The sequence below is a fragment of the Arachis duranensis genome, chromosome 4, assembly GCF_000817695.3.
Source record: "Arachis duranensis cultivar V14167 chromosome 4, aradu.V14167.gnm2.J7QH, whole genome shotgun sequence".
Classification (NCBI taxonomy): domain Eukaryota; kingdom Viridiplantae; phylum Streptophyta; class Magnoliopsida; order Fabales; family Fabaceae; genus Arachis; species Arachis duranensis.
Genome location: NC_029775.3, coordinates 2,075,375 through 2,091,570, shown reverse-complemented (window position 1 = coordinate 2,091,570; position 16,196 = coordinate 2,075,375). Strand labels below are relative to the sequence as shown.

The window sequence follows — 16,196 nt, the reverse complement described above, 5'->3', positions numbered from 1 at the left end:
CAAGTAATTTAGAGGCATGCGCTTCTTCTTCTCCTTCTCATTCTTCTCACACACGAATGCGTCTTCTTCTTCTTCTTTTCCTCATTCTCTCCCTACGTAGAAGCAGTAAAAAGTGAAGAGGAAGAGTTTTGAATTGTGCAGAACTAAAATGAATCGAAATTATATTTAGAATAAACCGAAATCATTAAGTAATTTTAGTGTATTTCTGAATATAATTTCGGTTCATTTCTGAGTGAATTATTTTGTTATGATTTTTCTTGTTTTACTATCTTGAGAGGAATCAAATTAAGAAAAAGAGAAGAAAAATCAAACAAAAAAAAAGAGAAATAGGAAAAAAAATTCCTCAAAACTTCTCATAATGTTCTGCTTTTCTTATCTTATTCATCTAACCAAATAAAGAAGAAGAAACACATAATGCTGCAAAAGCACTTGATGGATTTGGATGCGTTTTTGTTCATGATTCAATTTTGTTTGTGTGTTTATTTTCGAATTAAGTTTGTGTGTTACAATCATTAAGTAATTTTGATTTATTATGAATTTAAATAAGGTGCATTTAGTGTGCTTGTTTTGAAACGAGTTTACGGTCTGAATTTAATTTTCGGTTCATTCTAAATATAATTTCAGTTCATTTCTGGCTATAATTTCGATTCATTTCTGTTTTGTACAATTCAAAACTCTTACTTTTTATCTTCTACTGCTTCTTCACTAGGAAGAGAAGGAAGAAAAGAAAAAAAAAATAACAATAATAATAAAAAATGATGATAAAGAGAAAACATACGAAGAAAAAGAAATGCAAAAAAAAAAAAAGAAAAAGGAGGAAGAAGGCGAAGCAGAAAGCAAAAAGAAGAAGCTCTCTAACACTTTGTTTGGATGGAAGATGAAAAATGGAAAAAAAGAAAATAGGAGGAAAGAAAATGAAAGGAAAGAAAATAAGAAAAAAAGTTGATTTTTTTATGTTATTTCGATGAAGAGAAAATAGATGGAGAAAATAAGAGAAAGAAAATCATAACTAAGTGAAATTACATTAAAATCCTTCATTTTTTTATTTTTTTTTAACACCATAGATTTAGTAATTTGACTTTCACTTTGTGTATTATCATCAATTTTCATCGCAAGAGTTAGAAGAAAACTTGAGAGTGGGTCCACGCCATTTTTTTTTTCTTTCCTACCAATTTCCATTGTCATCCAATCAATGGAAAATGAAGTTTTCCATCTATTTCTCCTCATTGTATTTTTCTTCCTTGCATTATTTATTGATCCAAACAGTGCGTAAAAGAAAACGAGGATAAAAAAAGAAAAGAAAAAAAAAGTGCGTGTAATCACGCTCTTTTAATAATATTAATTTTTGTCAGGGTAGTGCTAGAGAGCCAATAGTATAAGCGTACAATGTGATGAACTTTAATACCATGTCATGAATCCATTCATCCCAAAAACATAACTTGACAGGACAATGTAATACTAATAGTCATATCTCTAATACTTCTTAAATTTCTCTTGTACACATTGTACATTTAGACCATTGGTTCCTTATACTTTCTCTTTTTGTTAATAGTGCCGGGAGCAGCACACACAAATTCATTTCTTCTCAGTCATCATCACTACTTGGGGGAACTCCTCTCCCGCCATTTCCCCCCTCTCAAAACACACAGCACCCACAAAGAAAGGAAGAAAACATGAGTACCGTTGATAAGATGCTCATCAAAGGCATTCGGAGCTTCGACCCCGAGAACAAGAACGTCATCACCTTCTTCAGACCCTTAACCCTAATCGTTGGCCCCAACGGTGCTGGAAAAACCGTACGATTTTCATTCCTTCCCTTTTCTCTTCTCTTCTTCTTTTTCATAACCCTAACTTCTTACTATAATACGCCATTTTCATTCCTTTTATGCAGACAATCATCGAGTGCTTGAAGCTTTCTTGCACCGGCGAGTTGCCTCCTAATGCAAGGTCTGGTCACAGCTTCATTCATGACCCCAAGGTTCCTCTCTTAAAACTTGTTGTAGTATACTTATCACTTTAGGGATTTAGGATCATGTTAAGTTCACTCATGTTATATTTTACAAAACATAAGGATACTGCTATGGCTACTACTAATTGATTAGTATTTTGGAACTTGTTTTGGAAGGTTGCTGGTGAAACTGAAACGAAGGGCCAGATTAAGCTCCGATTTAAGACAGCAGCGGGCAAAGACGTGGTTTGCATAAGGTCCTTTCAGCTCACACAAAAGGCGTCGAAGATGGAATACAAGGCAATTGAGAGTGTACTTCAAACTATTAATCCTCATAATGGGGAGGTACATTGTCAACTTTATTCTTCAACTTCAACCACAAGATAGGTTCCATTTTCTTGATTTCAACATTAGTTTTAACGGTGTTGTGAAAATGTTGAGATGAGGAAACAATACAAAAGCAATATGTTGTGTTTATAATCAGTATAGGAAGTAGGTTAATGAAAGTGTTTTATTAATCCAATGAATGAGAGACTAAGTTTGGTTTACTTTGTTAACGTAGTATAGTTTGAATCTAGGGTTTGCTTCTGGCTTGTGATTGCCAAATTGTCTCTTTTTTTGATTTTCGTATTAACTTGACTTAATTGGTTTGCTTTGTCAGAAAGTTTGCCTTAGCTATAGATGTGCAGACATGGATAAGGAAATTCCTGCGCTCATGGGTGTTTCTAAGGCCATTTTAGAAAATGTTATATTTGTTCATCAAGATGAAGCAAATTGGCCACTGCAGGATCCTTCCACATTGAAGAAAAAGTTTGACGACATCTTTTCTGCAACTCGGTATCATTTGTGTTACTATACAATTCCTCTTTTATTAATCTTTTGTATGAAAAGGGTTACACATCACAGATCTACTTTGGATTTTCAACTTTTGTGAGCTTTGTATAATTCGGTTAACTTGTCTTTTACATATTGTGTTTGGTCAATGCATTCTGCCCACCCAAATTACCAAATTTCTCATCATTATGAAATTCAAGTTGTCTTCCATCTTGCTCAAGTAGGTAGTACATGAAATCAGCTGTCACTACATTGTAAAATTGCTTCAGAAGAATCTTACTATCATAAGTATGAAGCAACTTTCAATCATCTATGGTTTAAATCACATAGCTGATAATACTCCATTACATGTGTGGAGTGCTCTGCTTGACCACAAAAAAAAAAGGACAAAAAAAACACACACACACATTCCTTACTGAGCCATGTTAGGTTGAGTTTGCAAAAACTGATTAGGTACTTTACATAAAGCAATTCAAGGAAATGCTAGTGTTTGTGACTTAGAGTTGATAACATATTAATATTACTGAGCAGATATACAAAGGCACTGGAGGTTATAAAGAAACTTCACAAGGAACAAGCGCAAGAGATAAAGACTTTCAAGCTTAAGCTTGAGAATCTTCAAACATTGAAAGATGCAGCTTATAAGGTCACTTTCCTTTTCTAAAATTTGACATCTCTGCAGATGAAAATTTGCAAATTGTCTTCCCTTTTTATTTTACTTTATTTTATTTTTTTAATTTTTTCCTGATGATCTTGGACATAAACTGCGTTATTCTCCCTACTTTTTTGGATCATAAATGTAAGACACACAAAAAACAATTTGAATTCTTCTGAGTTCTTGCATTCATGTGCTGCTCAGTTGCTGCAACGACATATTATGTTTTGGAGGGCATTCATCTCTCCAGGCAGTGCTGTTGTCTTCTTTTCCATGTGTCTTCAAACAGAAATGTAGAGAAGTTCTGCCATTTTGACTACTATAAATATAAAATAGACCACAGTTTTTCCCAAAAAAAGTAAAAGAAAAAAAAAATCTGATTATAACTATTTTCTTTTATCTTCTTACAGCTTCGTGAAAGCATTGCCCAAGATCAGGAGAAAACAGAATCTCTAAAATGTCAGTTACAGGAGTTGGAAGGAAGCATTAAAGATGTGGATGATAAAATACATCATGCAGAGAAAACACTGAAAGATTTGCGAAAGCTGCAGGACCAAATCTCAACTAAAACTGCTCAACGAAGCACTCTGTTTAGGGAACAACAGAAACAATATGCAGCTCTTACCGAGGATAATGAAGGTGCTGACCATTGTTGTATATGTGTTACCATTTCTCTTTTAGTTTTCATCTAGTTTTAGTTTCATTCTATATTTCTATGTGCTTGTTTACCTATCGCCCACTAGTTTACTTCACAGTAAGTATTTTTTATACTTCTGGTTCTTACATTGATTAGACACTGATGAAGAGTTGATGGAATGGAAGACAAAGTTTGAAGAAAGGATTGGAATTTTACAAACAAAAATAAGCAAATTGGAGAGAGACTTGAATGACATTGACACTAAAAGTTCTTTCCTTAAGCAGACTATCAATGATTCCATCTGGGAGATCAGCAAGCTTCAAACTGAAGCTGAAGTAAATAATTGATGAAAAGTTGTGTTTATACAGCTATCCAGTTGTGTGGAACATTATTGTAATTTTCTCTACTTTGAACTACAGGCTCACATGTCTTTGAAGAATGAACGTGATTCGTGTATTAAAAATCTTTTTGCGAAGCATAATTTAGGGCCTCTTCCAGAGTCACCCTTCACTGATGAGGTTGCTACCAACCTGAACAATCGTGTAAAATCAAGGGCTTTAGATCTTGAGAAGGACCTCCAAGATAAAAAGGTATGTTTTCTGTCCTCCATCTCTAATTACATCTTTGCTTTTAGGTACTTATGATAATGATTTGATAGAAATGACAGAATTTTAGAGAATAATTGATGCTGGTTAGTTAATTGATCTCGTGGGCTTCATTGTCATACTTGGCTAGCGACTATTGTAACGGATTTCTTTGCTGGATATACAGAGAGAATGGCATGCTAATGTGCATGACATGCGTATTTTTCCTTGGTGCTTTTGTTAGCAGGATATGTTATCCTAGTTTTTTGTACTTAATTCTGTCTGTTCAGTTATTCACTAATGAATTGATGTTTTGTTTGATGTGCTTCTCTTGATTGACAAAACTTCTAAATCATTTTCAATATTTCAACACTTACAAAACATCATCAATGTTGAAGATGTCAGTAACATCAGATATTCTAAAATATTCCTGGAGCTTCTAAATTATGGTGAATTGAGTATCTTATTTTATATTTTTGGATTCTTTTGCGCAGAAAGCAGATGACAATAAACTCAAGATGGCATGGGACTGTTACATGAATGCCAATGACCGATGGAAAAATACCGAGGCTCAAAAAAAAGCTAAATCAGAGATCAAGGTTTGACATTTAAATGCATGGTCAGATGCCAACTCGTTTTATGATATTAAGATTTTGTTATATATGCAGAATGGCATTGTTAGACGCATTGAGGAAAAAGAAAATGAGCGTGATTCACTTGAACTTCAAATTTCCAATGTAAACATTTCTCACATTGATGAAAGAGAAAGAAATTTGGTGAGTTTAGCCTGTTGTTTGATGTTGTTCAGTTGCACATAACCTTAATTTTAGACACCAGCAAGTTTTATGAAGTGATGCTTGCAGCGAATAGATGTCGAGAGGAAGACAAACCAACTAGCTGAAAGAGAATTTGAAGTAAATATACGTCAAAAGCAAAGTGAGGTATATAGTATTGAACAAAAGATTAAGGCTGTCAATCGGGAGAAGGATATCATGGTTGCTGATTCAGAGGACAGAGTGAAGCTATCTTTTAAGAAAGCAGAGTTGGAGAATCACAAGAAGAAACATAGAAAGATGTAAATCAATTTTTTGTATCATTTAATTTTCCTTATTATTGGCTTTCTGTTTTCATAACTGTATATTATGAAGTTGATAATCCTCTGTGTATTCTTTACAGAGTAGATGACCAAAAGGATAAAATAAAAATGGTGCTAAAAGGGAGGGTCCCTGCTGATAAGGATCTGATGAAGGAAGTTTCTCAAGCATTAAGGTTGATCGGGGAAACCCTTTCTTTTGTTGTGTTTTTCTTATATATATTTGCAAAATTTCAGTGTTGGAAACCCGTAGTTTTTTATTGCGGATGACGGCTCATGACGGTGAGCAAAAAATCCGCCATAAAATTATTGCGGATGGCGTTGCGGGAAACGGTGGATTACCTAAAAAATACATATATGTGTACAAACAAACATGCAGAAAAATTGCAAATATAATAAACTATAAAATCTAGTCTATATAAGCAATTTTCTAGTCATAAGACATCCAATTAATGCAGCAAATATAGTAGCAAATTTAACAAATAAACATAACATCAAGTTCAAGTCATATTTCATAAGTCATAAGAGGCCATAAAACATAACACAGAGAACATAAAAACTAGAAACTTAAAAGAAAAACCAAGCCGTTGTCTCATAATGTCTTTAGACTAACAAATGATGAAATAAACCATCTAAATATAGAATCAGGGCTTGTCTGGAAGTAGACATAGTGAACTGAACGGAAAAAAAAATTGGAAGAAGAGAGGTTTATATCACTGATAAGGTGTATAAAAAGGGGCACCAGGGAAGAGAGAAAAAAAAATAGGAGCAGAGAAGTTAACACGGAATGTACGAACCAGAGAAAGAGGGAACCGTGGTTAGTGTACACTACTTCTGATTACATTTTTTCTTTTGTTCCTTTGTTTTTTGAAAGGCAAATTGGCCTGCTATTATATGATTTTTCATTTTTTTCTTCGGATACATTGAAAGTGGAACAGAATGCGGGGGGTAATGAAGTTGCTGTGTTAAAAAAAAAAACAGAATAAAGTAAAGCTAATATTCTACTGAGTGCCATAGTTGTCTTTGTTGTTATTTTGTGGTTTCACATGATTTTGTTGTATTTCATTCTGCACAAAAAAAGGAAAAAAAAAAAAAATGAAACCTTCAATTACGTACATCCTGAGTACCCTTTGATTCATTCATTTTTCGGTGCAGGACTCTTGGTAGTGAATATGATAATCAAAATGCAAGTTGCAATGAGGTCAAAATGGAAGTTACCAAGTTGGAGACAAAAGAAACGGAAATTAAAAATAATCTGCTCAAACACAAGAAGGATTTGGAATGTAAGTGCTATCTGTCATTCCAATAAACTATAGATTAACCATTAGCTCCATTATTATAACTTTTTTCCTTGAAATAAATTTCTTTTATAGGAAAATCAGTTACATATTTTTATATAACCTTTTTTGGGTTTATTTGTGATTTAAAAAAAAACATAAGCTAAAAATAAGTAGCGTTTCTGCTTTTTTTTTTTTAACAAGCATATAGGAAGCAGCTTCTCCCAAAAAGTAGAAGCAGTAGAAGAGAGAAAAAACTCTTCCTAAAAATCAATAATACTCATTGGTTGTTATTTTACTTTTCTAATGTTGCACATTTTCATTTTTTTAATCTTAAATATTATTTACGATAATACAATAAATATGTAAAATTTTTATTAGAATCTTAAATAATAAAAACTATATTTCTGTCATGTAGTTGGTTTAGTAAAAGGTAAATTATGTTTTTTATGTAACCAAAGTTAGTACACATAGTAAACTCTAATTTGTTATCCTTGTTATTTTGTTTAAATATAAATATAGTTTCATTCCTTAGGTTATTTTTATATTATTAATTATATATTGTATTAATTATTTTTGTTAATTATTTAATTTTATTAATTAAAATAAGTATGCATTTTTTAATTTTTGTAGTACAATGTATGACTTTCAATCTAAAAGTATTTCTCCAAAAGTGAATATTTATGCCCCTGATTGTTCTTTAATAAAGAAAAAAAACTTACATTTATTACATCCAAACAACTTGATTACTTTTGATTTTAAAAAAAGCACATTTGTGTCTGCATCCAAACACAGCAAATTTCTGCTTTTTCTTAATTTTGCTTTTTATCTTACCAAAAGCATTAATAAATGAGCCCATTGTAGTATAGATACAAAAATATTCATGTGCTTCTACTAAAACACAAGTTTTTGGGAAAGGTGATTTCATGACATTTTAAGTGAGGATGTGAAATCAGTGTTGAGTTCTGCATCCGTTATTCTAAAAATGTTTAGTAGGTAGTATATGTTTATCTTGTTGATATTTTAACAGAAATTAAAAATTATTATTATTTTAAGTTTACTATTGTGGTCTCTACATTCCTTTGCCTCTGTTGCATTATAAAATAGTAAGGAATTTGTATATTGATTCAGCAGGGCTGTGAAAGCCACATCTAGTTTTTGGTGGTGGATGGTGGCTCATGGCAGAAGAGTAAAACACCGCCCTGAGGTTATAGCGGATGGTGTGGCAAAGGGTGGAAATGGCAGATACATTAAAAAATATATAAAAATTGTATACAAATAGATACTGAAATAATCTACAAAATATAAATAAAAGTACTAAAAGATAGAAAGGAATTATATCTAAACTACTAGCTACTAATACTTTGTTAATAATAATATGAAACTATTGATCCATATTATAACAATCAATATTAAAGATTAAAACTAATATCAATTTGACATAAATAATACCATTAATATTAATAATAAATTAAGCAGCAGCAGAAGCAAGTTGAGGGTTTAGAATAGAAAATAAAAAAAATTAAGGGGTGAGAATAGAAAAAAAGGGATTAGAATGGAAAAGCAAAAACTTAAGGGTTCAAAATATAAAGAAATAAAGGAAGCAGCTTAGAGAAGTAAATTCACGAACAATATTCAACGTCATTGTCTTCCTCTGCGGGTCATGATGCCATCATCCTCAATATTGTGTGCCTCTGTTGCTTTGTTGTAGTGGTCTTCCTCCGTAGAACAGCGGTGATGCTGTTGGCATCACAAGTCACACAGGTCTTCAGTCTTCCTCAAGCATCAGAGAGGGGGGTGAATGATAGAGTGAGAGGGCAAGAAGCAGAATACGAGAGCCAGAGGAGGTTTTTTTTATAAATGTTAGGGTTGCTATCTAAATAACCAAAAGACCCTCAGTTTAAATAAAATTTCAAAACCCCCACCATTTATGCCATACTTGTATCGGACCGCCATAGTGCCACCGCCAATGCGACCATTTACCCAATGCCATTTCCGCAACGCCACATGCTTAAGATGCTGGTTATCCCAAAAACCGCCACGCCATAATTTAAAAGCACTGAGCCACATGATTCTGAATATCATTTATAATTTTTTTACATGATAATCGAATGTAAGAGAATGACATTGGTATTTTTAATTTAAAAGCACTGAACCACATGATTCTGAATATCATTTATAATTTTTTTATATGATAATAGCATGCAAGAGAATGAAATTGGCATTTTGTAATTTTGCATTTTTATGGCTTTTATATTACTGATATTGGAAACAGCTTATATTTGCATTTCTTTATGTTTCTACTCAGTTTTCTAGTTTGTTTGTTACTTCCAGCATGCAGAATTACTGAATACAATGTTATGCACCCTTACATCAAAAATATTTTCATGCAGCAAAAAAGAGACGTATTGAAACCGAGCTTCAGTCTTTGGATCCTCAGTGGTCTTGTATTGATTCTTATCTCGAAATGTTAGAGTCTTTTAAGGAGAAGAGAGATTTCGCAATAAGGTTATTTTATGCCAAACCACTTACACAGTCTTCTTTTTGACAGCATTGAACTGTTCGTGTTGTCACTGTTTTGACTGCTCCAAACGTACTGATAATTTATCTGGTTATTTCCTGCAGCAAGTATAAAGGTAATGAAGGTATCCAAAACTCACTTGATCTTTTTGCAAAGGAAGCCAGAACTAAGCATGCTTGCCCTTGCTGTGACCGCGCCTTCTCTGCAGAAGAAGAAGACGAGTTTGTGAAGAAGGTTTGTAAAGTTCACAGCCTATTGTAATGTACTAGTTTATCTATTGGCTTTGACCAGGCACTTCATATGGTTTTGATTTCACTGCTTCTTTTTCTCTGTTTATATTTCATTTTAAAATAATGACAGCAAAGATCAAGGGTTGCTAATTCAGCTAAAGTTATTAAAGCTCTTGCTGAGGAGTCTGCAATTGCAGACTCTAACTATCAGCAGTTGGACAACCTTCGTGTAGTTTATGAAGAATATGTCAAACTTAACGAGGAGACAATCCCTGATGCTGAAAGTAAACTTCAGCAAATTAATGAGGAGCTGGATTGCAAATCTCAGGAACTGGATGATGTAACTATCTTAATTAATTTGGAATAGTTTCTTGCGTAAGATTCTGGTTTAGTTTTAATGTTTCATTTAGTGTTATCTGTGTTGTTAACTTGTTCTATCTTATTTAACATTATAACTTCCAAAATTTTGTTTCAGATGTTAGGTGTTTTAGCACAAATACAGAGTGACAGAGATGTGGCCAAAGCATTGATGCAACATATTGAAACCGCTGACCGGCATTTTCAAGAAACTATTTCTTTGCAGAAGCAAGTAGAGGATTTAGAATATAAGCTTGATTTTCGGGGACAAGGAGTGAGGACTATGGAAGAAATTCAATTGGAGCTTAAATCATTGCAGGGAACAAAGTAAATGATTTAAGTTAATTACTACTTTTTACAAACATGGTCAATTTTGTTGTCTAAACCTATTAACTAAGTTATATCTTATGGTATTTCTGTCATATAATATCTCTGGGATTAGTTTTATGTTCTCTATTATTCTATGATTGTTTCCTTATTTGATAGGATTTGGGATTTTCCTATTATTATAAATAGGCATAGGTGTTCATCTTGTAAGATACCACATCACATCATATTATACTAATATCAATATATATTCGTAGTCTTTCTTTTTTTTGCATAATCCTTCTCCCTATCTTAATGAAATTCATTATTTATCCAATAAAATATTCAGTCTTTCTTTCATATCCTCTTTCTCAGTTTCCTATCACAACAATATCCATGCATATTTTGGTTAATAGGGACAATTTACATGCTGAATTGGAGAAGCTGAGGGAAGAACAGAGATATGCAGAGAATGATCTATCAAGTATTCAAATAAGGTGGCACACTCTTAGGGAGGAGAAAGTCAAAGCAGCCAACACATTGCAAGATGCTAAAAGGGTAGAAGAAGAATTAGCACGTCTGACTGAAGAAAAGACCAACGTTGATCTTGATGAAAAGGTTGTCTACTTATCCATGACATTGATGGATACTTAGTTTTAAGTTATAGGCATGTAAATGACCCTTTTAGTGCATATATTTGAGTATCTTTCACTCACAAAACACTTACAAAAGAATTTCAGTAAAATGATTCATTCTCTTACATATAACATGGATTATTGAGTTTTATTCTAACTATTTTTTGGCTAATTGAATTTTTCATCCAATTGTGTATGTTGAATACTAGGATTTGTGTTCAATTACACTAAAGAAATGTCTTTTTATCAAAAGAAATGTTTCTCTTTTTCAAAATACCCAATCTGAATAATGACTAATAGAGTTGTTTTAGTTTCTCTTTTTCAAAATACCCAATCTGAATAATGACTAATAGAGTTGTTTTAGTTTATCATTTGTTGCAGTATGCTTTATTTGGTTTATTTCCAGGGGAACAAAAGTCAGAAGCCTTTTTTTAATTTTTCTTGTCAAGGCTTAATAATTGATTACCTTTGGTTATTCATTTTTAAACAATGAAGTATCTGTCTCTCTCTCATTCCACTCGATCTGTTTGCAGCATTTAGCAGAAGCTCTTCGACCCTTATCCAAGGAGAGAGATAAATTACTTGCTGACCATGATGAACTGAAAGTTAGACTTAATCGTGATTACGAGTACCTAGTTGAACAAAAGAGAATTTATCAGCAAGAAGCTGAATCACTTTTTAAAATGACTTCTAAAATTAGAGAGTAAGTTTTGTCAGCTTGAAAGTGTTTTTCTAGGTTTATTATAGTCTACTTTTCTTTAACACAACTTTTGTTTGTCCAGGTACTCAGATTTAAAGAAAGGGGACAGGTTAAAGGAACTGCAGGAAAAGAAATCTCTATCAGAGTCTGAACTTAAAAGTTGTGATGCTAGGAAGCAAGCAATTTTAGCTGATGTTAACAAAAGCAAAGATTCGTTGCGAGATCAAGATAATATAAAAAGAAATATCGAGGACCACTTAAATTACCGGAAAACAAAGGCTGAAGTAGATGAGCTAGGACGTGAAATTGAAAGACTCGAAGAAAGTATATTGAAGGTTGGTGGTGTGTCCGCAATTGAAAGTGAACTACAGAAATTATCAAAGGAGAGAGAGACGCTTCTTTCAGAGGTATTCTCAAATCTATGAATCATATCTCTAAGCATGCAATACATTAATAGTTTAGCCACACAGTGATTGGACATTTTACCATCTACCTACTAATATTAAATTGACACCATTTTTCTTCGTTTCAAATTTTTGTTGTCAACTGGTGTCTCGATGACAGTCAAACAGGTACCATGGAACAATGTCTGTTTACCAAAGCAATATTTCCAAAAATAAGATTGATCTTAAGCAGTCTCAATACAAGGACATAGATAAGCGATACTTTGATCAGCTTATACAGCTTAAGGTGTAATCTACTGTCATACTTGTACACTTTCTACTTCAAGACTTCTTCTGAAATGGCTAACAGTTTAAATCTTCATCACAGACAACTGAAATGGCGAACAAGGACCTGGACAGATACTACAATGCACTTGATAAGTGAGTTTCTTAGAATTCAATAGAAGTTACTACCGGATCCATCAATTTTGTATGTACTAGTCATGGCTATGGAAACCTCTTTATAGGCTATATGCATTCTCAGGTATATGTTGTATCTTACCGACCTGGAGAGATTGAAAGCTGGACTGCTGAACTGCACTTTAGGCTGTGTTTGGTTACTGTCTAAAAAAATAGAGACATAGACACAAACACAGAGACACATATGAACAAAAAGATACACAAATTTTATAACATGTTTGGTGATAATGGACAAGACACATCTATTTAATTCAAAAGTCAATTTTTGCTCCCAAACTAAAACAACCTCAATCCCATCACCACCACCACCTCCTCTGATTTCCATTGCCACCACTATCATCATTTCTAATTTTCAATCTTATCTCAAATAATTAAAATTAACAACTCTAATTCAAATATTAGTTACAGAACTAAAATTAAAAAAAATTGGAATAATTAAAAAAAGTAAACAGAAACAGATCTAACAAAAAAGGATCTGAGAAGGAGGGTAAGGGTTTGCTGAAACTGTGGATGACAAACAAAGAGGGCAGCGGCAACATGACGACGGTGATCGGAGGGCGACGCAGTGGACGACGAGTGAAGAGGGCAGCGGCGAATATAGATCTGGAGGCAAGGTGAGGGAGGCGTCGGCAGAGAGGCGGACAAAGGAAGGAGGCAGTGGCAATGCCGGTAGTGGTGGCGGCGACAATGGTGGAAGGAGAAGGCAGTGGTAGAAGGGAGGGAGGAAGGTTGAAGGAACTGACAAAAGGAGAAGCAGAGGAGAGTTATGAGGATTAGGATAAATGACAAGATTGGAATTTTAAAAAGTAATCAGGGATAGAATTGGAAAAATGTGTCTCATGGGTTCTGTCTTAGTGTCATATCTTGAAAGAGATACACTAAATACACGTCTTTTATGTGCATCTTTGTGTAACTGTGTCCATTAAAATTTTGTGTCTCAGCAAACAAACGGTGTACACGTGCCACCGTGTCCATGTCTCTCGTGGACATAGACATGAACCAAACAGGGCCTTAGGTCCCGTTAGCACTAATAACGTCGGACTTTGATGGCATAAGTTTTATTTGTGGAAATGTCATGCCTTTAGTATTCAAGTTGAAGCTGCCATGAAGTCCCTTTCCCTGATCAAAGATGATATCTTTTTCTTTGCTGGTGTAGCATTGTAAATGACATTTTTGAATTTGGTAGAGTCAATCAAACGGCTAGATCGGTTAAAAGGCACCAGTGTTGATCTGGCTAATAAGGGACTTAATTGCATCAATTTGAACAGAGAATCACATTGTTCCAACTCAAATTAGGGGGACTCGATATCAAACTATCTTAGATCAGAACTAGTAGAACTGAAAGTACAACTATGTTAGAGCAAGGAAATGCATTTCTCTTCAGAGTTCATTTGATTGGTGTACTCACTTTTAGTGTTTGTTCTTATTGCAAGCTAAATAGCTGATTATCATGCCTGACATAGAATCGTTATTCTCTGCTCTTGTTTGGTGTAGTCAAGTGATCATATTGATATTTAACCCTCAACAAAATTAGATATATGTGCCTTATATTTTAATCAACATTTAATTTTCCTTGTGTTCCATTTCAGAGCATTGATGCGCTTCCACTCAATGAAAATGGAAGAAATCAACAAAATTATAAGGGAATTGTGGCAACAAACCTATAGAGGACAGGATATAGATTACATTAGTATTCATTCAGATTCTGAAGGTGCTGGGACCCGTTCCTACAGTTACAAGGTTTGTCATCTGTGTATTCAATCACCGGTCCCTTCAAAAGCTGTGTAATATTCTCATCGATTCCTGGAATATTGCTTCTTCCACCTTCCATACAGGTTCTCATGCAGACTGGTGATGCCGAGCTAGAAATGAGAGGAAGATGTAGTGCGGGCCAGAAGGTCTGTTATTACTATGTTGAGGTTTAGTGTATATATATATTGAGAGAGTTAAGATCAAATCACATTGCCTACTGTTGGATTAGAAGCTTATATATTGTAGATTATAAATATAAAATTTTATATCAATCTAAAATCATTTGATAACGTTTTTATAGATCAAATTGACAGTAATATAGAAGTTTTTAACATCCATGAATATGAATTGTTAGAATAGATGTTCATTTTTTTACAAAATTTAACACAAGGTCTTTATGATAGGTGAGTATAATTCAACAGTAGCAGTGTAACTTTGCTTAAATTGACATTGGTATCAGTTGATCCTAATTCGTACATTATAATCTTTTAAAAACAAGCTTGACTAAATTTCGAGGTTACAGGTCCTTGCATCTCTTATCATTCGCTTGGCGTTAGCTGAAACTTTTTGCCTCAATTGTGGAATATTGGCACTGGACGAGCCAACCACAAATTTGGATGGCCCCAATGCTGAAAGTCTGGCTGCTGCTCTCCTAAGGTGTGAATAGATCTCCTAGTTCACAGGCTAGCAGTTAGTTATTGTCAAGTAATTTTTCACTTTCCCGCCTTTTATCTTCTTAACATGCAGGATCATGGAAGACAGGAAAGGCCAGGAAAATTTTCAGCTAATCGTAATTACTCATGATGAGCGTTTTGCTCAACTGATTGGTCAGCGCCAGCATGCAGAGAAATATTATCGAGTCTCAAAAGATGATCTGTAAGGATAGCAATACCAGCATTTGTTTCAAATTCATCTGATTATATGTGGATCCTTCGGGTGAAATTTTTATGACCTTGTCACTACTAATGTAAATCTTTTTACCATCAGTGGTGAAAATTTATACATGACAAGATTTTTGTGCAAGATTACTTCCCCATGTTACTACTGTCTCTGCTTATTAACAGCTTTCTATCTTACGTTTTCAGTCAGCACAGTATAATTGAATGCCAGGAGATATTTGACTGAAGAGAAGACTATATTTAGTTAGTTACTCCTTCGCGAATTCTTGTCTGACCACATCGGAGAAAATGAGGATCTGAAGAACCGGAGCCCCAAGACTTCATACATTTATGCTGTAACTTGATCAAGTTATAAGATGCTCTAGATGGGTGGTCATTTAAGCACACTTCGTTGGTTAAAATTTGTATACTAATTTTGTTAATCTTTGACTACTTTCTATAACATTTGAATTTTGTTCATAAGCTTTTCACGATTGCTGGAAACTGGAATTTTGAAATCAGGCCTGTATATAAAAAAATGATTGATCATCAAGGTTCTACATGTGTTTGGTACATATATCTTGTGAAATTCTATGCAAGCTAGGAAGGACCAGTTCGGCGCAGTGCACTTAGAGTTTGAACCCAAAACCTTTGTAATAATGAAGAGAGAAAGCTAAAAAATGTGTAATGTGAATTATGGGTTCGTTTAGCACTAATCTGTGCTTATACATATGGAGAAGGATAGTTTGCTGTGTAAGCTAGCCCAAAGGGTAGAATAGTCCTTTCTTGCTTAAGTTAGTTATAACAGCTGTAATAAACTTGCAGCTATCCTTGCTTGTTTTGCTCTAGTAACCAACTTAACTCTTATAACTAACACTTCTCTAGACTTCAACCTATTATTGTGGTTCACAATTCTTGTCCCGTTG

General features: G+C 33.8%; 1 protein-coding gene across 2 annotated transcripts; it reads left to right on the top strand.

Moving 5' to 3' along the window:
* The first annotated feature begins 1,546 nt into the window (after positions 1-1,546).
* On the top strand, positions 1,547-16,188 carry LOC107482802 (DNA repair protein RAD50). Of its 2 annotated transcripts, XM_016103390.3 has the most exons (27): positions 1,547-1,796; positions 1,892-1,978; positions 2,126-2,293; positions 2,610-2,785; positions 3,314-3,428; positions 3,848-4,076; positions 4,231-4,409; positions 4,494-4,664; positions 5,153-5,257; positions 5,327-5,434; positions 5,522-5,733; positions 5,835-5,927; positions 6,907-7,034; positions 9,422-9,536; positions 9,654-9,783; positions 9,910-10,119; positions 10,255-10,463; positions 10,859-11,060; positions 11,611-11,780; positions 11,860-12,184; positions 12,342-12,467; positions 12,549-12,601; positions 14,230-14,380; positions 14,476-14,538; positions 14,916-15,049; positions 15,140-15,268; positions 15,478-16,187. In XM_016103390.3, exons 1-27 carry the CDS (start codon positions 1,674-1,676, stop codon positions 15,515-15,517), a joined length of 3,951 nt encoding a protein of 1,316 aa, XP_015958876.1. In that variant the 5' UTR covers positions 1,547-1,673; the 3' UTR covers positions 15,518-16,187. The 2 variants fall into 2 exon arrangements, with proteins under 2 accessions (XP_015958876.1, XP_015958878.1); XM_016103392.3 differs by lacking the exons at positions 1,547-1,796; positions 1,892-1,978 and having other exon boundaries at positions 2,157-2,335; positions 15,478-16,188.
* The last annotated feature ends 8 nt before the right edge of the window (positions 16,189-16,196 follow it).

What these genes read in the sequence shown, in the direction of transcription:
- LOC107482802 (XM_016103390.3), top strand. Translation starts at nt 1,674, where the DNA reads ATGAGTACCGTTGATAAGATGCTCATCAAAGGCATTCGGAGCTTCGAC. An exon ending in CCAACGGTGCTGGAAAAACC is followed by an intron (nt 1,797 to 1,891) that starts GTACGATTTTCA and finishes CCTTTTATGCAG; the next exon opens with ACAATCATCGAGTGCTTGAA. An exon ending in ATGAAAGAGAAAGAAATTTG is followed by an intron (nt 5,435 to 5,521) that starts GTGAGTTTAGCC and finishes TGATGCTTGCAG; the next exon opens with CGAATAGATGTCGAGAGGAA.